Below are 23,136 nucleotides of genomic sequence, written 5' to 3' on the forward strand. Positions count from 1 at the left end.
TGCTTGAGAAATCTGAATTCTAGGAAACTGAGAGGACCCTGAGAACAAGAACCAAGTCCTGTGTATCTGGCTACAGTCACTGGTTCATAGTAGGTGTTCAATTAGGTTTTGCTAAATGAACCAATCAACAAACCTTAAAAACCAAAACTAGATTTAAGGCAGCTCAACACGTATTTAAGAGTGGGCCATCCAGCTAATGGCTCTGAGATAAATACTACATGGAACTACATGACGGCTTTTACAATATCTAACAGAACTCTTTTCGCAGCCAGAACTGCCTCCTCCCTCCACCAACATCATTAACATGAGTCAACAAAGTCTAAAAATATAGTGAAAGTCCAATGCTACAATAGCACTGACCTGACACTAAGACAGATCTCATTACAATGGAAGGGGAGTTAAGGTTTGTAGCCAAAAGATGACCAACAGTCTTTAAACAGCTCTTCCAACAAGATCCTATAGAGGCAGTCCAGCAAAATCACCAGCCATGTTTGGCCACACCAATGTTTTTGTCAATAAAGTTTTATTGGAACACAGCTGAGCCCACACACCACCGACTGTCTGCAAAGGCAAGGTGAGTAGTTCTGACAGAGACTTTAAAGTATTTTCCGCAGGTCTTTTATGGGAAGTCTACTCACCCCTGTCCTATACGATTCTCCGTAAATTTACATTATCACTTCCTAGACTCTTTCCAGATTCATAAATAAATAAAAGCTATGCAACAGTCTTCATACAATTAGTGCCACTAGCGAAAAGCTTGCTGATCTTAACAGTGAGAGTAGAGAACCCCCACCGCCCATCATCACTGAAAAACGTCCTGCAGCAATGGTTTTCAAAAGCAGTGACTAACTTTCCTGGCTAGGAAGATAGCTTTAGGGTGATTTTTCTTCCTTCACAGAGAACAGTACCTTGGGTTTGACTATTTAGCAGGACAGGAGGAGAACGGGCAGAAAGGTAGAACAAGGCAGCAGAGACGAGAGGAAGGAGTGCCAAGTCACAACATCAAGAGAGGAAATGCCCCAGAACCAAGACCTACAGAAGAAAACGTCCATCAGCATCATGACAAGGGGGGCGGGTGCCCAGGGCACACCTGTCAGAGTCTGTGTGTGTTTCTAGTGCACTAGGTTACGTTAGGTCTGGGCTGCTTTCCCCCAAGGATATTCTAAATCGTAAAAACTAAAACTCAATTTAAAATTAAATGCAAAAAAAAATTTTTTAAGTAAAAATCATAGGTGTCCTCTTTAAGCTTTAAAATTTAGTTGCCTTATTGTTGTCATTCAATCTCTAAGTCATGTCTGACTCTTTTTGACCCCATGGACTGCAGCATGCCAGGCTCTTCCTTGTCCTTCACCAACTCCCGGAGTTTGTTCACTCATGTCCATTGAGTTGGTGATGCCATCCAACCATCTCATCCTCTGTCGTCCCCTTCTCCTCCTGCCTTCAATCTTTCCCAGCATCAGGGTCTTTTCCAATCAGTCAGCTGTTCGCATCAGGTGGCCAAAGTACCGGTTTCAGCTTCAGCATCAGTTGTTTCAATGAATATTCAGGGTTGATTTCCTTTAAGACTGACTGGTTTGATCTCCTTGCTGTCCAAGGGACTCTCAAGAGACTTCTCCAGCACCACCACTTGCAAGCATCAGTTCGGTGCTCAGCCTTCTTTAGGGTCCAACTCTCACATCCATACGTGACTACTGGAAAAACCACAGCTCTGACTATATGGACCTTTGTCAGCGAAGTGGTGGTCTCTGCTTTTTAATATGCTGTCTAGCTTTACCGTAACTTTTCTTCCAAGGAGCAAATGTCTTTTAATTTCATCCCTGCAGTCACCATTTGCAGTGATTTTAGAGCCCAAGAAAATAAAATCTGCCACTGTTTCCACTTTTTTCCCTTTTATTTGCCATGAAGTAATGAGACCAGATGCCATGATCTTAGTTTTTTGTCTTATTAAATGCTCTTAAAAGTTGATATTCCAGTTAATAAGTACACTGGTGGTGCGTAGTTTAGTGGCTAAGTCATGTGTCTTGTGATCTCGTGGACTGTAGCCTACCAGACTCCTTGTCTATGGGATTCTCCAGGAGAGAATACTGGAGTGGGTTGCCATTTCCTTCTCCAGAGCATCTTCCCAACCCAGGAATCGAATGCAGGTCTCCTGTATTGTAGGCAGATTCTTTACTGACTGAGCTATAAGGGAAGCTCCAATAAGTACACAAACTTGGGGCTAATCATTAAAATATTTCCCCCATATAATTATTTACAAATAATTATTATGATTACTGACATAATCATTATTCTGAGACAGAATGGAAGATCCAAAAGGAAATTGACTAAAGAGGAAAATAATGGTAAGAAACTGACTTTAGAGTAACACATAACCTAAATTAGGTTTTACTCCTTGAAAAACCAAACCCTTTAAATTGTATAACCATTACTTTGTATATTCTTTGTAAGTGTTAACAGATGGTTTACTAGGTAAATTATTAACTAAACTTACGCAAAAATTATCAAATCTATCATGACAGCTTTCCATGTGTCCAGCACCAAGCTAGCTGTGTTATATGCATCTTCATCTTCTCATTTCAATACACAATTAACCAAAGAGATGTTTAACAAATGTGTTTACAAAAAGATTCTATAAAAAATATTTGCCAACTTTTATAATCAAGAGAAATAATAAACTCTCCCAAAAGAACATAATAAAAGTAGTGAAAATGAAAAAACTGCTCACAAGAAGTAAAACTTGAAAGCAAAGTTTTTAAAGATCTTACCTATTTTTGTCTTCTACTGATGTATCTTCTGAGCTTTTGTTTTCTTCTTTAAAATACTGGCCCGAGCTGGATGGATTAGCGAACGTAGATATGAAAGGTCCTAGAGACTGGAAAGCTGCTTGCCGAACCTATGGAGGGAAGAAAGGATAGGAGAAGACCCTGAGTCCATCCTCAGCGAGGAGCTACAATTCCCCCTCAATCATTTTCTCCTTTTTACTTTTAAGCTTTTTAATCTTGGCTTGAATATCCAAACCGTGAGGATGTGAATATGAGACCCTACAAAATATTTGCATGGAATACAAATTTTCTCCTGTTTAAAAAAAAAAAGTTAATACAGAGTCCATCGTCTACTCCCAGAAGTTATCTGCAGTAACGTGTGTGTTTGAGTGTGCGAAGTTGCTCAGTCGTGTCCGACTCTTTGTGACCCCGTGGACTGTAGCCCACCAGGCTCCTCTGTCCATGGGATTCTCCAGGCAAGAATACTGGAGTGGGTTGCCATTTTCTTCTCCAGGGGCTGTTCCCAACCCAGGGATCAAACCCAGGTCTCCTGCATTGCAGGCAGACGCTTTATCCTCTGAGCCACCAGGGAAGTCATCACCAGTAACATAACTTAAATGATAAATTATTTCTCAAATTATGGGATTAAAATCCTATTTTCTGTAAAACGCACTTTTACAAAAATGGTAATCAAACAAAGCCCTACCCAACGTGAAGGATCACTGATCAAATTAATGAAGAGTGCTGATAGTTTAGTCCGTCGAATCTCTTGACATGTGGCACATGAAACGGCCATGAAGCACTCCGCGCAGGCCTTGCGGACGCCCCACACGTTGTCTGAGCAGAGCTGGAAAAACCTGGGCAGCTGGGCGAGAGGGGCCCCGATCATTAGGCAGAGACACGAGGGTTTCAGTTGTTACTTTTACTTCATTGCTCACTTTCCCGGCATTTAAAACATTAGCTTAACAAAATTTAGAAGACTCATTTAATATTAGCAATTAGTAGCTTTAAATAAATCACACCCAATTCATTCCACTCCTGACTGTGGAAAAGCAAAGACACTCCTGACAAATACAGCTCGAGTTTGTACTTAATGACTCTCTGCATAATAGGTGGTTTCCAAAACTCGAGCACATTAACTTGTACATTAAGCCCTTACATCCCATGAACTAACCATTTAAAAATCACCTGCTGTAAATCTAATTGGTCAGTAAAATATTCTAGGATTGTAATAAAATGAAAGATTCATTTGAATAAATAAGTACTGATTTTATAGAAATGAGAATTAAAAAGGGATTGATGATTCTTAACACATCCACACTTTTAATAAACTGTCCTTAAACACAACACAATACAACCCAGATTACAGAAACTTAAACTCTCAGCATCATAATATCTTTCTGGAACTATGTTAACACAATTTGGTGGCCGCTGCATGTATTTCAAATTTCAGGAGCCGCTCTGTGACGCACTGCTTTCTCCTCGGTTCCTGTCTGCAGGCCTTACCAACATCTCCTCAGTAGCTTGCTGGCCGACGACGCTGCAAATGTCTCCAAAATTGGCGGCACAGACCTGACAATGAAAGCATCATTGACATTTCAAAATATCGTAAGCGTTCTTTAAAAAAAATCTTTTAAATCCCACAGATCAATACAGTAACCACGAGAAGAACCAAGTATCTTAAGCACCACCAGCACAATACCTTTCGAACATGAAACATTCTGCAGTCACAGCACATCTCACAAAACCGAGGGAGGATCAAACGCTCCGTGATGTCCTTGCCAACCATGGGGGCCATTTTGCACATTATCTAAAATAAATGAGAGCACAGACATACTGAATGCACCTTCACACTAAGACTTCTGTCAATTTATTAAAAGTATGTAACCTAAGGAAGTATAAAATATGACATGATGTCCTTATACATCACAAAAGAATTCATCTTACTTGTCCAAGTTGAAGACAGAAAAACAGATATTAACTACTACCAACAGAATCAGCCCAACGACTATTAAAGGTACAATAAACCCAGAGAAAATCCTAAAAATTGCATTTTTACCTATAGTTTCAACCTTATTAATCATTTTGCCTAATAAAAGTAAAAAAAAAAAAAAACAAACGCCTATATTTCCCTGATAAGAGAATAAATGGTGACTGCTCGAAGGCAAGACTATCCATCCACAAAAAGGTCTGGACGCGGGACACCTGCACTGCTAAGGAAAGCCTGCACACAGCAAGTCCTCATTGTGCAAAGCACCCACTGTCTCTGAAACTCGCAAATGGGAAGACCACACGCTTACTCTGCAAAGCCAGGGCTCCAGGAAGGCATGGACAGAGGCCTGAGACACACAGGATTTGGATAACACCATTCCAGGCAAAGTGAGGACAGAACTGTTTGAAAACCAGCTCAACGTATTTGAATACCCTCCCCACAGAGTTAGAATACAAGGAAATCTGACGGTCCGTCATCATTGTATGTTACGTCCACCCCCAGCCCAGGCAAATACTAGGAGGACAGGCAACTGACTGGGTAGAAAGGGGACTCTACCCACACGTGCATGGCTGTCTACAGACCACATCGCAAGGAACCTACAAGAAGCACTGCAACAAACAAGTGAGCTTAGGAGGTTTGCAGGACAAAGGACAGAATGAAAAAAACATGTATTTCTGTAAATTATCAACGAACAACCAAAAATGTATACAAATATTCACAATAATGAAAAACAAACACACAAACATGAAATTTAACACAGTACACATATGATCTATTGTGTCCACAGACTGTGCCCACAGACTGTCAGGTTGGCCCATCCCTACCAGACCCACGACCCTCAGAGTGGGGTGGGGGCTGGGGGGGGGGGCACTGACACCCCCCATCCCCTAAAGCAACGTGGTTTCTTGACTCCAGACTGTTTCCAGGCATCTCCAAGCCCAAGCTAACGATCACCAATCTGGCATAATTAAATTCTTAGGATGAATTATTCCCAAAACAAAACAACTGGGAAGACAAGGAATGCAAAACATAACAGAATAAACACAAACCATTTGTGAGAGAATCACACGCTTCTCATTAGCACTGGGTGTAGCCTTATTTTAATTACAATGTTTTACTATTCGTAAATCACATCAAAAATCATAACACAGCAAGTTAAGCTCTGCTCAATATAAACCAACAGTTACACCAAAATCAATTTCCTTTTTCTTGAGAAGTTTGAGAAATTTAAAAAAAAAAAAAGAAAAAATCTGATTTGGAACTTGACGGAGGTGATACACCACCATGAACGTACTAAATGCTCCTCAACTGTCAACTTTAACATGATTGATCCTATATTATGTGAACTTCACTCCAATAAAAATGCAATTGCTGAAAACTATCTAAATTCATTGTTAACTGGTACCTAAGTATCTAAAAACAAAATAACGGAACTTCCAACGAAAGGCACTAGAGAGAAAATACAATTCATCCTACACAAGATCCAGAAGCACTATTAAATCATTTCTAGTGTAACTTTCTTTCACATCAACACAAATCCCATTGCATTAGGTTTAAATAGCAAATTCTCACTACCTAAATAATTTAAATTATTTTTCAGATGGATTCATCACTTTTCTATTATAAGAATTCTTACTTTCTAAACTGAGGAACCACAGATGTGAATGATAACATACTATCCGTGTAATTCAAGCCCAACTTGCAATGGCTCTCAAGTAATCAAACTATTTGCTAACCATGTCCCCAAACCAGAGAACTCACCATATTTGACTTTATTATGTGCATGACGACTTAATCTGTGTGTTTTTCTAGTAATCGTAACTTGTATCATATATTCCTCCCTGCAAAGAGCATGCCATCAAGGACAGGAGCAACAAGCAGCATCCCTCTCTTTTCTTACTGCGCACTCACAGTGCCTAGAAAAGTGCTCAACAGCAACTCGAGGAGCTCAAATGCGTCTTCATTCAATACAGGGTTTTTAAAAGGATCCTGGCTATCTTTGCCACCTTACTTTTTCCTTTTGATGAGATGAATTCACAGCTGATTCACTATTTTCTTGCCGTTCATCCTGGCCTCTCTGAGCCTAGCAAGGACCATCATCCCAGGAGCTCCACGCAGCACAAGCCCTCCAGGAAAGACACCTCTGCCCTCGGAAGCCTGTGTCCGCTCCGAGCCCAGCATTTATGTTTCAAATTCCATGACCCGCGGCTACTCTGATACCCAACACGTACCCACCCTACCACATGTAATATGGCGTTGTGTCTAACGTCACCTCCTACGGTCACACACTAGCTCATCTCCCTGAACTGAAAAACTGAGCTCTGCTTACAGCCACAGCCTCCGTCTTCACGTCGTCGTTGCTGTCGGGGGCTGTCAGCTCCACGAGGACGGGGCACACCTTGGTCTCCACATCAAAGCGCTCGATCAGCTCCTGCTCCAGCAGGGCCAGCAAAGCTGCCTGGCTCGTTTTTCTTACCTGGGAAAAAACAAACACGTCAACAAGGCACGTCTACAGTATGATGAAACCTTAAGGCATGAAGTTCACGAATCTGCAGACTCCTCACCAAAGGTTCACAACTGGCACAACTTTGCAGATGAAAACTGGTGGCTGCTCTGCAAAGACAGAACTCAGCAGACTGTGTCGTAACAGGTCAAGGGGAACAGAAAAGCCACTCCTGGAAAAGAGGTCTCCCAGTGACAAACTTCTGGGGGCCGCCTGGAAGGGTGGCAGGTGAGCAGCAGCCATTGGCGCTGTCTGCTGCAGCACTAAGGCGATCTCCTAGACTCTGCCCCACCTCCTCTGAGATGTCATTTTGTCATTCTGAGAAACCGAATGACCAGATCTAAGTGGAAGGAACATTCTAAGCAGACCACCAGATGGCACACATTTCTGTGGGAACGTGGACAGGGCCCTCCTACCTGGTTATTCTGATCTGCGAGATATCGAACCACAATGGGCAGCAAGTACTTTGAAAAGGCGTACGGGATTGCTGGCCGGTTTTCTTGGCAGAACAAGGCAATGTGAGGCACCTGCTCCATCAGCTCTGCCCTCACGGTCGGCTCTGTGGAAACGACAGGAAGGTGAGTGGATGCATCCTGCCCGAACGGGGTTCTCGCCAGGCGGGCAGTCAGAAGAGCCCCAGACTCTCCTCCTGGCATCCTGAGTGCTCGGGGAACACACTCCACTCTGTGATGCTCTTCACAGTCACGGCAAGGTCACCCCCTCCCAGATTCTGTCTTCAGAGCCTGCCTGGAGCCTGCGGTCACTCCCTGTGAGGACTGGACCTGTCCACCTGAGTTCAGGTCAACTGTACATGGCATCACCCACAAACTCTGCTCTCTCAGAGCCCCCAGGACAGGCTATCAGGACTGGGTCCTAACCTGAATGCAGCCAGTGAGTGCAGGGTTTGTAGTCAGACTTAACGACGACGATAGAGGGTCAGCAAATGCTAAAGGAGACCGACAGACTGAAAATAACAACAACAAAAATCTGAAAAGACCCAAGTGCATATGGCAAATTAAATGTGACAGCATTCCAAAAAGACCACTGTCCCAAGTAACGGTAAGAAAGCAAGCTGGTTACATGAGGAAAAAAGGTGAGATTCCTACACTGCTCTCTACACATAAATTCTAGGTGAATCAGAGATCCAAATTTTTTTTTTTTGTTTTAAGATCAAAAGCACTAAAAGACAAGATTTTAAGGGATTTTCCTGGTGGTCCAGAGGTTAGGGCTACGCACTTCCACTGCAGAGGGTTCAATCCCTGATTGGGGAAATAAGATCTTGTAAGCTGTAGGGCAAGGTAAAAAAAAAAGTTGAATCTTGAGGTGTGAAGCCCTTCAGCTCAGTTCAGTTGGTCAGTCGTGTCTGACTCTTTCTGACCCCACGAATCACAGCACCCCAGGCCTCCCTGTCCATCACCAACTCCCGGAGTTCACTCAGACTTGCGTCCATCGAGTCAGTGATGCCATCCAGCCATCTCATCCTCGGTCGTCCCCTTCTTCTCCTGCCCAGCATCAGAGTCTTTTCCAATGACTCAACTCTTGGCATCAAGTGGCCAAAGTACTGGAGTTTCAGCTTTAGCATCATTCCTTCCAAAGAACACCCAGGGCTGATCTCCTTCAGAATGGACTGGTTGGATCTCCTTGCAGCCCAAGGGACTCTCAAGAGTCTTCTCCAGCACCACAGTTCAAAAGCATCAATTCTTCAGCGCTCAGCCTTCTTCACAGTCCAACTCTCACATCCATACATGACCACAGGAAAAACCATAGCCTTGACTAGACGGACCTTAGTCGGCAAAGTAATGTCTCTGCTTTTGAATATACTATCTAGGTTGGTCATAACCTTTCTTCCAAGGAGTAAGCATCTTTTAATTTCCTGGCTGCAATCACCATATGCAGTGATTTTGGAGCCCAAAAACATAAAGTCTGACACTGTTTCCACTGTTTCCCCATCTATTTCCCATGAAGTGACGGGACCGGATGCCATGATCTTCGTTTTCTGAATGTTGAGCTTTAAGCCAACCTTTTCACTCTCCTCTTTTACTTTCATCAAGAGGCTTTTTAGTTCCTCTTCACTTTCTGCCATACAGGTGGTGTCATCTGCATATCTGAGGTTATTGATATTGAGGTTATTGATATTTCTCCTGGCAATCTTGATTCCAGCTTGTGTTTCTTCCAGTCCAGCGTTTCTCATAGAACTGTTCAACTTCAGGTGAAGCCCTTCAAGGCAAATAAAACCCCCAAACTAAGACCAGCTAATTTCACCTTACAAAGACTTCATTATGGACAAAAGATGTATCTGATAGGAGTTCTGTATTTTAAACCACGTATAAAATGTATAAAACATTTTGCCGACAAAGGTCCATATAGTCAAAGCTATGGTTTTTCCAGTAGTCATGTACGGATGTGAGAGGTGGACTATAAAGAAAGCTGAGCACTGAAGAATTGATGCTTTTGAACTGTGGTGTTGGAGAAGACTCTTGAGAGTCCCTTGGACTGCAAGAAGATCCAACTAGCCCATCCTAAAGGAAATCAGTCCTGAATATTCATTGGAAGGACTGATGCTGAAGCTTCAATACTTTGGCCACCTGATGCGAAGAAATGAGTCATTAGAAAAGACCCTGATGCTGGGAAAGATTGAGGGCAGGAGAAAGGGATGACAGAGGATGAGATGGTTGGAGGGCATCACTGACTCAACAGACATGAGTTTGAGCAAGCTCCGGGAGATGGTGAAGAACAGGGAAGCCTGGCGTGCTGCAGTCTATGGGGTTGTAAAGAGCCAGACACGACTGAGCAATTGAACAACATCAACAATAAAACATCTACTTAGACAAAAGAAAACTTAAAAAAATATAGGAGTCTGAGATGGAGGAAACGTAACATTAAAAATATTAAGACCAAAACTTCCTGATATCTGACAGAGAGACTAGAACCCTCAAACTCAAGGAGGCTGCGACGGCGTGGCTCTGACAACCCTCTGGCCCTGACACCGCTCCCAGATGACTCCTAACAGTCAGAGGAGCTGCCCAGCAGGCCTTCCTGCCAACCCAGCTTCTCCTCAAGGCAAGGCTCTCTGCATTACTGTCTCAAATCACAAGCGGTGTGAACTCTCAGGCCCAGAACAGTATAAATCTTTACCATCTAGCCCTCAGTCCCCTCGCTTAAGCCTAGTTTTTCTAAACTGCAGGACTAGTAAACCCACTGTTGACCAAATGGGCCAGTGTCCTAAGCTCCCCAGGCCCCTACACCTCTCCTTTCTTCGCCCCTCTGTGCCATCAGACCCAGTTCAGATGCCTCCAGCTGTCTGAAGCCAGCCCCAATCCTCCCTGTTACGGCTTACTGATAGTATGTCGGCTGCACTCACTCAACTGTTAATTTGATAACAGGAATTCTTATGTATCTTGGTAATGGCTCTGACATTCAACCTAGAACCTGGCATAGCGTATGTACTGTTTACACATATCCAAAGTATAAATGTCAATAGAGATATTTATCAGGAACTCAACAACCTGAGATACATTTTAGAACACATACAGGAGAAGGGAATGGCTATCCACTCCAGTATTCTTGCCTGTGAAATCCCATGAACAGAGGAGCCTGGCGGGCTCCAATCCATGGGGTTGCAAAGGGTCGGATACAACTGAGCAACTAGCACTTTCACTTTCACATATTAAAAAATAGCAGTGCAGTTGGTAAACAGGCAGAAGAAATACAAATTCTGCCTTAAAGAATATCTAGGTCTCTACTAAGAAAGGAATAAATACAATGGAATGCAACAATGCCAAAATTTTAAGTTAAATTGTTTATCTCTGCCAAATCAAAAATAAACTTAAGTAAAAATAATAATTCATGACACTCCCCTAAAAGCACTTTGGAACAGGCATATACATGAGCAATTACACAGAACATCATATGAGATAATAATGGAATATTAGTGAGCTTACTCACTTTTTTTCCTACAGAAAAATAAAACTATCTAAGGCTGATGTGAATAGTAAACATTTTTCCATAAAAAGAGATGCTCACTAAAAAATGAGCTCATCTAAAAATAAAAGGATGAGAATGCTGACATGCCAGAAAGTTTGATAGAAATGGAAAAATAACCCATTTCAATAAAGAGATCATGGATTTAAGAAAAACATTTATTTCTGAATTGTTTCTAAAATCAAATATAGGAATATGCTCAAAGCAATATTAGGTTAAAATGGTAAATTTTACCTATGTTTTGCCTCAGTGAAAAGTATTTTTTAAAAACGTAGTAAACTGTATTCTAAGTCTCAAAACAAGTTTACCTCGTAAGCAGACTCTCCTCCTATCTGCACTTTAGAGACAAACAGCTTTAGTTTTACAACGAAATGATTAACATTTTTTAAGAATGCATTTTTTTCAAAAAAGTTTTACAGCCCACTCATCCCTTTTTACTTATTCAAAAGAGTTTAGTTTTTATTACAGTAATAAAAGTTATTATGAATGTACATGATGCAAAACAATGTTCTTAGATTCTTCTGAAAAATTTCCAAAGTCAAACTAAATGGGCCTGGTATATAAAATGTCTGGATCTTAGTAACAGGTTTTTTATTTTCTTGTCACTCATGGGTTAGATAATTTAGTTAGGAAATATTTCCAAGAAACCTCATGTTACACTTAAGTTTTTCATTAGTTTTTAGAAACTTAAATTTGATAAAAGAAACCTTATTCTGCATAAACACACACCTGAGTCATCAGCTAATCTGCTGATTCTTTCCAGAACAGCAACGCACTCTCTCTCATCATCGCACACTTCCCTCAGCGTGTCCAGCAGACTCCGGGCCACCATCTGTCTGCACAGAAGAAGGTTATACCCTGGTCAGTGGCACCCAACAGTTAGTATTCAGAATTTAAAAGCCAGAATCCATAAGGATTTAAAAAGTTTTTCTTAACACATTTTATAAGTGACAATTTTCTAAGTGACAAATACTGGTATGGATTTTATTTTAATTAAGATGAGACTGAACATTTACCAGAATGCTTCACCTTTATCTGACAAATTTCTAAGGTCACTGAAAATTTGTTTCAAGTAACTATTAATACCTTCAATTATCACAGATAGGGGAAAAGTATAATTATTTTTCATATATAAAATGTTATCTTTACATATTTGATTAAATGAGTTTCATACATCTGCACTCAGAAGATGCTAGAAAAACTTTTCAATTTCCCAGAGAAAATGAGAATTTCCCAGGTGGTCTGGGGGCTGCAGGTGGAGAAACTGCAACTGGGGAGAGTTAGCACAGGTCCCTCCCCGACAGCCAGCCACCTGGTCCATGGCAGGGACACACCGTCCCCTGCTGGAGGAATAACAGACTCAGTAGCCACTGCACATGAACAGCAAAATGATGCTTAACAGCAAAAAAGTAGTGGGGTTTTTTGGTTGTTTTTTGCCAAAAAGCCAAGAAAGAATGCGTTTTCTTACAGGATGGAGGAGTAACGAGTGTAAAAGCGGCCACAGCTGTGACCAGTAGTGAAGCTGGGTGACTCTCACTGCCTGTGGCAGTGACACCTGGTTTAAACTGGGTACTTCTGTGAACTGAAATTCGTGCAATAAAAGCCACCCTCCCGCCTCCCCCAGGGGCGAACACATGCACGCACCTGTTAAATACGTTCTCACTCGCAGCATACTTGTCCAGTCTCCCCAGCGGCGTCAGCATGTCATCTTGCGAGATGAAGTCCAGGGCTGAAGGTGCAACAATCACATCAGACTCTGAGCTGCAGTCATCCAGACCAACTATCAGAGACATGAGAACAGTCCTCACACACCGCGCACGGAGAGGCACCCGGGCCTCCCGGGCAGCACAGGCCAACCCGCCCCTCGCTGTGTCTGGAGGGCACACAGCCACAGGAGGAGCTGGGTCGGAGGCCACGGATGACAAGGGGCCTCCTATCCTCCTTCGATGGGTGCATTCTAACTGCCCCGAGAAGCACAGGGATCAGAGGCCGCAGATGCTCCGTCGTGTGACCAACTAACAGAGAGACCAGAAAAGGGTGACCCCACAGGCCTGAGAGCCCACACGCCCAACCAGACCACTGCCGACCTGTAAATAAACGAAGGGTCAGACACTGACAGAGTTAATCCTGCCGGGCAGCCAGAGAACCCACGCTGTATAGAGAAGAACAAAGACGAGAGTTACAGCAGCCTTCTCGCCAGGAAGAACACAAGCCAGAGGCAGCAGAGCAGGCCTGCAAGGGACTGCAAGCGAAAGCGCCAACCTACACCTCCAGATCCAGTGAACGGAACTCGCTCAGGTATCTTTGAAATTCATGACTCTTGAACATAAAGAGCCTCTTGATGAAAGTGAAAGAGGAGAGTGAAAAAGTTGGCTTAAAGCTCAACATTCAGAAAACGAAGATCATGGCATCTGGTCCCATCACTTCATGGCAAATAGATAGGGAAACAGTGGAAACAGTGGCAGACTTTATTTTTCTGGGCTCCAAAATCACTGCATATGGTGATTGCAGCCAGGAAATTAAGACGCTTACTCCTTGGAAGGAAACTTATGACCAACCTAGACAGCATATTAAAAAGCAGAAACGTTACTTTGCCAACAAAGGTCCATCCTGTCAAGGCTATGGTTTTTCCTGCGGTCATGTATGGATGTGAGAGTTGGACTGTGAAGAAAGCTGAGTGCCGAAGAATTGATGCTTTTGAACTGTGGTGTTGGAGAAGACTCTTGAGAGTCCCTTGGACAGCAAGGAGATCCAACCAGTCCATCCTAAAGGAGATCAGTCCTGGGTGTTCAACGGAAGGAATGATGCTAAAGGTGAAACTCCAATACTTTGGCTACCTGATGAGAAGAGCTGACTCATCTGAAAAGACCCTGATGCTGGAGGGATTGGGGGCAGGAGGAGAAGGGGACGACAGAGGATGAGATGCCTGGAGGGCATAGCCGACTCAATGAACATGGGTTTGGGTGAACTCTGGCAGTTGGTGATGGACACGGAGGCCTGGTGTGCTACAGTTCATGGGGTCGCAAAGAGTTGGACACGACTGAGTGACTGAACTGGACGTAAAGGTGAAACAAAGACTTTTTCTGACATACAAAAGCTGACAGACATCAGTAGCAGCAAACTTACAAGAAATACTGGAAGTCCTGGAACCAAAAAGAAAATTACCCCAGATGGAAATCGGAACCTACACAAAGGAATGAAGACCATCAGAAAAGGCGAATGTGTGGGCAAACACAAACGCCTCTTCTTACTGAAAAAAAAAAAAAAAATCTTTAAAGATAATTGCTTAGGGCAAAACTATGCACTGTAAAATAAAGAGAAAAATATACTGTGAAGTTTATAATATGTGCAGAAGTAAAATACACGACTGTGTGTACTCAGTTGCTAAGTTATGTCTGACTCTTTTGTGACCCCATGGACTGTAGCCCACCAGGTTCCTCTGTCCATAGAGTTTTCTAGGCAAGAATACTGGAGTGGGTTGCCATTTCCTCCTTCAGGGGATCGTCCTGTCCCAGGGGCTGAACCCAGGTCTCCTGCATCTGCAGCACTGGCAGGCAGAGTCTTAAGCACTGAGCCACGTGGGAAGCCCAAAACATAAGATTACAACAGCATGAAGGCAGAAAGAGTGTATACTGTATACATATACATGAAGACTGATGGTAATGAGTCAGAGGAGCACACTCATCATAAACTTTGCAGCAGCTACGAAACACCAAAAACCCCACCTGAAACATACAGCAAGTAAGGCAATAAAGGCCATTAAATGGAATCACAGAAAATACTCAGACGAAAAAGAGAAGGAAAGGAAGACAAACAGGAAATAGCAATATGAGAGGAAAATCCAACCGTATCAGTAATCACAGTAAGTGCAAACACTCTAAACACCCCCAATTAAAAGGTAGAGAATTGTCAAACTGGACTAAAAATAACACCTAACATGAAAATAATTTCTTACATACAGAAAGATTTTACCAGGTTGTTCTGATCTACGAGTTACAGCAAAGTACCTCATGCGTTATGAATCAGTTGTAAAACCACCCAGGCACTACCATTTGGCCTGTTTCCTCCTCTAGGATTGTTGGCTGGCATGACCTGGAAGGTGCCTTTATGCAGGCTCTAGAATTCTATGACTATGACCAAACTGTTTCATCAGTCGCACACCTGTCAATCTTAAAGATAAACATGAACATTGCAGGTTCTGGTCCCTAAAAAGGCAGGGGCTGTTGGGAAGAGTGCCAGAACAGTGATAGTCACGTATGGCTGTGTTTAGGACAAGCCTGGAGCACTCACCCTAAAAGGCAGACCCCCACGTCTCATATTCAGACCCTGATTGTGCAGGTGTGGAGTGAGCCTCAGAAGCGATCGTTTTTAATAAATACCCCCAACAGGCTTAAACACAGATTGCTGAACAACAATATTTGAGAAATGCCAAGAGGGTAACAAACCATATTCTGCCTCCACTTGTGTTTCTGTCTGCCTTCACATCGTGGTTGAGGTTCGTCTCTACATGGAAGGGAGTGCTGTGTCCCAACAGGGCGCTGGGGCAGACATACGCTCCCCAGCGCTGCAGCCTCCTGCCAGCACTGGTGGACGCCCCCTGCCTGAACATCCTCTCCAGGGTCAGGACTTCCTCGTCAACTCCTGACTGGACTAAGTGGCTCTGGATCTCCTCTTTATGGAGGCAGCAATGATCTAATTACTGTGGCTACAGACTGCATACTTAAGTCTTTACCTAGCCATCCTGCAAATGCCTGCCGCAGGTGACAAGTAGGAGAAGCACACAAATAATCAATAAAGCTTTCACCACTAAAAAAGAGAAATCCTGCAGCATAAATGATGGTACAGTCAGTAACATCCTAGATAAAAAAGACAGAACACAGAGCGTGAACGTAGCTATGCTGCTACAAGGACTGTGAATAGCTTATGCAAAGCGGTGCATTAATTTAAATAGATTATGGTAGGTTAACGATGCAAATTACAATCCTGAGGAGCCCTGGCTCAGACAGTAAGAGTCTGCCTCCAATGCAGGAAACCTGGGTTCAATTTCTGGGTCAGGAAGATCCTCTGGAGAAGGGAATGGCTATCCACTCCAGTATTCTTGCCTGAAGAATTCCAGGGACACAGGAGCTTAGTGGGCTACAGTCCACGGAGTTGCAAAGAGTCAGACACAACTGCGCGACCAATATTTCCAATTCCAATGTGAAACGTGCAAGAAAGGATGGCTAGAAAGCCAACTGGGAATTAAAATAGAATGCTAAAAAATAATGAGTTAATATCCCCAAAGAAACTCACAAAAGGAGCAACAGAGAAAAAAAGACATGAAGAGAAATACGCAATCAGATCAATAATTACATTACTTGTAAATAGACTAAACATTATAAGTCAAAAGGTAGAGAATCACAAACTAGCAACAAGGTAAAAACTACAGATGTTACTCAACTATAAGCTGTTTATCAGAAATGTATTTTTAAAGTCCAAATTTCAACCCATGGATTGAAAAGAAAAGGATTAAGAAAAAAAGACATAAAACATGACACAGCACAAGAAAGCCAGCGTGGCTATTTTATCATCAGACAAAACAGGCAAGGAGCATCTCAGGAGGAGGAGGATCTTTCATCACCTGACCTGTGTGCTCCAAGGCTGCCCCTCCTTTCTGGAACACTTACTTGATTCTGGATTCTTGGACACTACATAGTAATAGCCCCTTACAGTGCTCACTGCTTTAAACATCCAACTTCCTCCACTGAAGAAGTGAAAAAATCATGTTGGCTTTTAATGTCATTTGAAATTTCAAAATGACTCAAAAGCAATGAAAACAATGATCATTCTGAAATGTTTTTTCAAATTGTATCTATACTCCCCAAATCCCAAGGCTCCTCTTCCCCTGTAAACCCATCCTGGGTAGCTGAAAGGGGACCAGCATGGAAAGGAAAAATGAAGATGACTTGAATGGTCAACACGAGACAGAATTCCTACACTTGTGCAGGAAACCTTCATTTCTCAAAATTTAATATTTAATTATAAAATAAAAGCTCCCATGAAGAAGCTAAATGATACAAGTGTCAACAAAAACTTGTGTTTCTTAGTGAATTTTAACAGAATTCCTTATGGGAAAAGAAACCTGGGATATGGACTGAAGCCCTGTCCTTAAGGGTTAGTGCATCTTGCCTCAAGTCAGAGTCAACAGATTCTTCTAGTTCAAATCAGACCAGAATCAAATGTGTTACAGTGTAAATAAAGAGAACATCCAGGAAAGGGGAACAAGAGAAAGAAATGCTAAGACAAGGGCCTTCATCTTGTTACTTATAAAAGTGAATCCCTCCCCTTGTGTGAAACTAAGGGGCCACACAGCAGAGGTGGCTGTCGACACCCCTGCAGGTCAGGAAGGCTCCATCCGCTCCAACCCCGCTTGGGCACCAGCAGAAACCCAGAACCACAGGAACCAACACCCCAACTTCCAGCCATTTTAAATTCAAGGAAAACAACGTCTTAAAACGTAAAAATTTAAAAGCTGGACCCATTTGAAATGTAAAGATGAGAGGTCCCTACATGGTTACAGCGAGAGTGACGTGACAAGGACAGAGGCTCATTAAAGTTAAGACAAATCTGAGTCCAAATCTCAGGTCCTGCTCCTCGCGGACTCTGCCTGTGAACTTGTGCAGGTCATTCATTAACTTGGCTGCATTTCCTCACACAAACACGTGTTTGTTGTCAAGACTTTCAGACACACAAAGATAATATCTATCACGCACCTAACACAGTGTCAAGCTAGGACATCAATATTCCCTCAAACCTACAATTCACGTGTTTCTGAGACAACCTCAGCACGGTTTCCCTGAGTTTTAAAAGTCTTCACCCATCTCATTCAACCAGTAAGCAGGACGCTGTCTCCTGTTTACTGTGAGTGTCAGGCACTCAACGGAGAACACAGATACAAAACCTAGACAGAGTGTATACACACAGAAGTGTCTATGAGCACACATGTATATACAGGCATGCACAGACACAGACACAAACATGCTCCAAAGAGCACACTCACCTTACACGGCTAGGTGTGCCCGGAGAGCAAGAGAAGGCCTCACAGCCCACAGTCCTGGGAGGACACGGGGCCCCGCAGGACAGAGGGTGGAAGAGTGTCCTAAGCCAAGAAGCCTAGGGACAGGGTGTCAAGGAAAACCAAGTCACATCAAGACAGATGAGAAGACGTTCAGGGCACAGGGTTCACACAGAAGTGAGGCGGGAGGAAGAGGAGGGGCCCAGATCAACCTGGCCTTCTGCATTTCAAAGAGTTTGCAAAATCTTCCTACTTGGCTGGAAAACCTGTCTTTGAGATTTTCTAAGCAACAACATAGTTAAATTCAACCATTACGTCCTTTGAGCAGTGGACATATTCAACTATATGAATAAGTGATTTAAATGTGATTTTAAAAGATCAATTGTTAATTAAAACCATCTTTTTCATTTGGAAAGAAGCAGAGCTCGTCATGTCTCTCCCAAGGGCAGGGTATTCCAAGAGCACCAGAGCCTGAAGACAAACAAAATCCCTGCTGGAAGGCTGGCGTTAGATGATTGGTTGGGCGCTGTAGGCTGTTCACTGGAGTGGGCATCTTTGCCTAGCCGGGAGTCAGGAAGCTTGCTGGTGATCATCAGGGGCTTTTGGCAACAGTTACAAAGGGGCTCAGCCAGCTTGAAGGTGACCTTGCTTCTGGGCTCCGATTCTGTGGCCTTCTGAGGCCTCCTACCTGCGGCCTGGGGGCAGAACTCAACATCCCTCATCCCGACAGCCTCCTCTCTAGTTCCTGGATTCTCTGGGAGTACGTACTCCATCTTTAGTATTTCCCACCTTTCTAGACCATCCTTGCTTCTTTCACAACCTTTTGTGTAGGTGGTTTCTCTTCCCCCACTCTGTCCTCATATGGATGCTGTTCACACACACGGCTCTTCCCCGCTGGATAACCCCCAGCTTCAACCACACTCACAATGCAGAGGACCCCAACGTTCTCCTGCTCTGATCCCCGCGTCCAGGACTGCAGGTCCTTCAGGGTCTCTGCATCCATGTCATGTGTTTTCTGAAAACCCAACTGTCCAAATTAGTCTTATAAAAAATCAGTTTCTCCTGCAGACTCTCTAATGACCATCACTTCCCCAGGAACCTGAGTTCTCAGGCATGAGGCCTGCAGGTACTTTTCAAAGCCCTTTTCTTGCCCCCATTATTTAATTGATCGCTGCTGCTGCTGCTGCTGCTAAGTTGCTTCAGTCGTGTCCGACTCTGTGCAACCCCATAGACGGCAGCCCACCCGGCTCCCCTGTCCCTGGGATTCTCCAGGCAAGAACACTGGAGTGGGCTGCCATTGCCTTCTCCAATGCATGAAAGGGAAAAGTGAAAGTGAAGTCGCTCAGTCATGTCCGACTCTTAGCAACCCCATGGACTGCAGCCCACCAGGCTCCTCCATCCATGGGATTTTCCAGGCAAGAGTACTGGAGTGGGTCCCCAGTGCCTTCTCCGAATTGGTCACTAAGAACTATGAATTCGACTTCTAAAAAGTCTTCTGTACTCCCATACCTCTCAGTTCCCAATACCCTAACCCAGAGGCTCTGATACCGTCTGCCTAGAACAGACTGAGGTAGCTGAACCCCATAAGGTGTAGGAGGGCTTCCCAGGTGGCACTAGTGGTAAAGAACCTGCCTGCCAACGCAGCAGACTTAAGAGACATGGTTTCGATCCCTGGGTCGGGAAGGTCCCCTGGAGAAGGAAATGGCAGCCCACTCCAGTATTCTTGCCTGGAGAATCCCACGGACAGAGGAGCCTGGCAGGCTACAGCCCGTGTGGTCACAAAGAGTGGGACACGCCTGAAGCTACTGAGCACACGCACACACGAGGTACATGAACCTTTCCCGACGAGTAAGTCAAGCGGGTGACTTTAAGGGCTATTTCAGACCTATTTCCAGGAATGCTCCACCACAGACATACACCAAGGGTGTGGACCCAAGGTGTTCCCATCCACAATCTCCCACCTCCCTGAGCTCAAGACTGCATGGCCCCTGAGCAAAAACCCTCCAACTGCACAGCACAGGGACCCTCTGACACACGGACAAAAGCGTTAAGATACCGCCTCTCTGAAGGCTGTAATACCTACTTTCACAAGTCAGGTATTTGTTCCACAATGATTGGTAGCTCATTAAAAATAATTTTCAGATTTTTGACATGTAAGTTGGGAGAAATTCAAGAAAATTAGTGGCACTACTAGCAAAACTCTTTCCATCCACTTATCTACATCAACAAAATTTCTCTGTGCTTACAGCTCTGAAAATCAAAAGTAAAACTTATGCTAAATAGTCTCATTTGAGCAATAAATTATACTCACCCATGAATACATAAGTTATTTTTTAAAAGCTCCACTTTATTGAGACGCTTATTCAATAAAATTTTGTTTACCAATTGTTTATTATAATTTGTAATACATTCTGGTGGATCAACTGAGTATTAATAATAATAACAAAAACAAAGTTTTAAAGATTTTTATGCCCACAGGAAATTAAAAATTTCTATTTTTCCTTATATCTTTGGTGCCAAAAATAAGTGACGGAGTAATCAATAAAACTTTCAAGCATAAAAATATATTAAGGTAAAATTTTGTTAAGGAAATAGATCAAAGAACAATGGAAAATCCGCAATTTGAAGAATTTATTCTTAGATTTTTGAAAATGGCTAATAGTGTATATATGTGCTATATTATTTAAATTCCATTTTTAACAGTGATATGACAGTTTCATTTTGAAAATACCTTTAAACTTAAAAAATGTGAGTTTTCTAAATTATTTTTAGAAGCTATCCAGTAGTTAAGTGTGAAGACCACTGCCCTCCACCATCACAACAGTCAAGTGTCTACTCGCCTCCTCATTCTAACCAGGCTACCCGGCCTCCCCTCCCCCACCCACCTGGATGCACCCCACCCCCCCACAGCCCACGCTGGGGGCTCTTTTCTGCAGGTGCCGCAAGCTCTACCGTACTAAGCTGCTCCTGGTCTGCCCTCTTTTTCCTCATTGCAGTTGAAACTCACCTACTCACAAATATCATCCAGGAAGTACTTCCTACTTCTGATAAAGATCTCTTCCTCCCATGAACTGCCCCCATTCTTGGGGGGGGGGGGGGCGGTGCTTTTCTCCACCAGCAGTCGCAGTGTTTCATTTTCTTCTTCTTTCCTTTTGCCCTCCAAACCAAACACAGATAAAGTCCCAGAAGACAAAGCCTGTTTGCTAATCTTTTTATTAACAAACAAACCCAGACAATGGAGTCTCATGCTCCTGAAGAATGCCTGTTCACTCGTAACTGTTCCCCTTCCATCTTCCCCTTGATAATGCTAAGGCCACGATAAACTTGCCCAATTTTGTTGTTTCCCAAGTCCTTTATATCAGAAAATGGAAGATAAGACAAACCATGCAGATTTAATCATTTTTATAAGAACTACCTTAACATTTAGGGTTTTACACATTTTAACAAATAAACCTACAGACAGAGAGGAAGGGCAAAATCTTCTGAAAAGCAGAAAGCCAGCGAGGAAACTGATTCAGGTGAGAGTCACCAACACACACTAATGCCAAGAGGTGTGTAAGGCTTGCCTGGGGATGGAAAATCCCCTGGAGTCAAATCACTGCCCTTACTAACAACAGAAGGAAAAGGAAAGAATCTTAAAGTAGAGAAAGCTGGCAGGCATCACACTTTAACCGAGAGCAGAGAACTGACATCGGGTGCCTTCTGAGACAAGCACTGGGAAAACAAGGGAATTACTTACATAGCATCCCTGGAAAGGGAGGGAGGGAGGAAGAAGCAAGCAAAACCTGAATTAAATCACGAGGAAACATTAAAACCAAGTTGACTCCTCCAAACTCGCTATAATGAATGATAAAGGCTGAGAACTTTTTCCAAATTAAAGAGACAAGACAACTAAATGCAGTGCAGGGGCCTGGAAGGCAAGACAGTTGCTATAATTGATATTATTGGACCACTGCTGAGATCTGACAATGAACTACATATTACATAACTGATCAGTGTCAAAGTTACTCTTTCTGAACTTGCTGTCAGAGGAGCCTGGCCTTACTCTCAGGAGATACAGCCTAATGATCAGGTCTAGACATGGGTGAACTCTGGGAGTTGGTGATGGACAGGGAGGCCTGGCGTGCTGCGATTCATGGGGTCACAGAGTCAGACATGACTGAACGATTGAACTGAACTGAGACAACTTCATCTTAAAAGGTGCAACAAAGAAGATTAAGTATATATTACAGTTGTGTGTCTAATTACAACTGTAGAGAGAAAAAGAGCAAATTGCCAAAATGGTAACAATGCTGAATAGAGGTGAAGAGTTTGAGGAATTAACTATGACACCTGTGCAACCTTTGTGTAAATCTGAAAGTTCTCAAAGTAACAAGTAATTGATTTAAAAATAAAGCGGTTCATTATTTTACTGCAAGTCAGGTTTACAGCCTTATTCGGCTGGACCAGAAAAATCACGATTTATCTCGGCAAGTGTATACTTAAGTCCTACAGTGTGGGGGCGCACTGCGATGGGTGAAGAATTAAAGGCTCCAGATGTAGCTCCTTGAGCACCTGCTATATCCAGTATCAATTTCTGACAATATAATGCTTATCAGAAATCTTTTCTTCGAATATTAAAGTTCTTAGAAATGATCTTTACTCCTAAGAATAAGTCTGTCCTAGAGCATATTTAATTTAACAATTGAATTTAAGCTGGAATAATGTGCTAAAATCAACCCTGAATATCGACTGGAAGGAATGATGCTGAAGCTCCAATACTTTGGCCACATGATGTGAAGAGCCGACTCTCTGGAAAAGACCCTATGCTGGGAAAGACTGAAGGCAGGAGGAAAAGGGGACA

At 43.1% G+C, this 23,136-nt stretch overlaps 1 protein-coding gene across 3 annotated transcripts in view; it reads right to left on the reverse strand.

Annotated features, from left to right (window-relative positions):
* Window positions 1–23,136, reverse strand: part of PPP4R1 (protein phosphatase 4 regulatory subunit 1) — a 49,114-nt gene that overhangs the window by 17,574 nt on the left and 8,404 nt on the right. For 2 of the 3 annotated variants that reach the window (XM_052660284.1, XM_052660283.1), the window contains exons 3-10: window positions 12,884–13,019; window positions 11,969–12,075; window positions 7,675–7,817; window positions 7,085–7,231; window positions 4,465–4,572; window positions 4,269–4,334; window positions 3,469–3,627; window positions 2,766–2,893 (exon numbers count right to left, since the gene is read on the reverse strand). In XM_052660284.1, the coding sequence (XP_052516244.1) occupies window positions 2,766–2,893; window positions 3,469–3,627; window positions 4,269–4,334; window positions 4,465–4,572; window positions 7,085–7,231; window positions 7,675–7,817; window positions 11,969–12,075; window positions 12,884–13,019 (994 nt within the window). The remainder of the gene's footprint in view (window positions 1–2,765; window positions 2,894–3,468; window positions 3,628–4,268; window positions 4,335–4,464; window positions 4,573–7,084; window positions 7,232–7,674; window positions 7,818–11,968; window positions 12,076–12,883; window positions 13,020–23,136) is intronic. The other variant, XM_052660286.1, reaches the window with a different exon arrangement.

Source organism: Budorcas taxicolor, chromosome 22 (genome assembly GCF_023091745.1).
Source record: "Budorcas taxicolor isolate Tak-1 chromosome 22, Takin1.1, whole genome shotgun sequence".
NCBI classification, from domain to species: Eukaryota; Metazoa; Chordata; class Mammalia; order Artiodactyla; family Bovidae; genus Budorcas; species Budorcas taxicolor.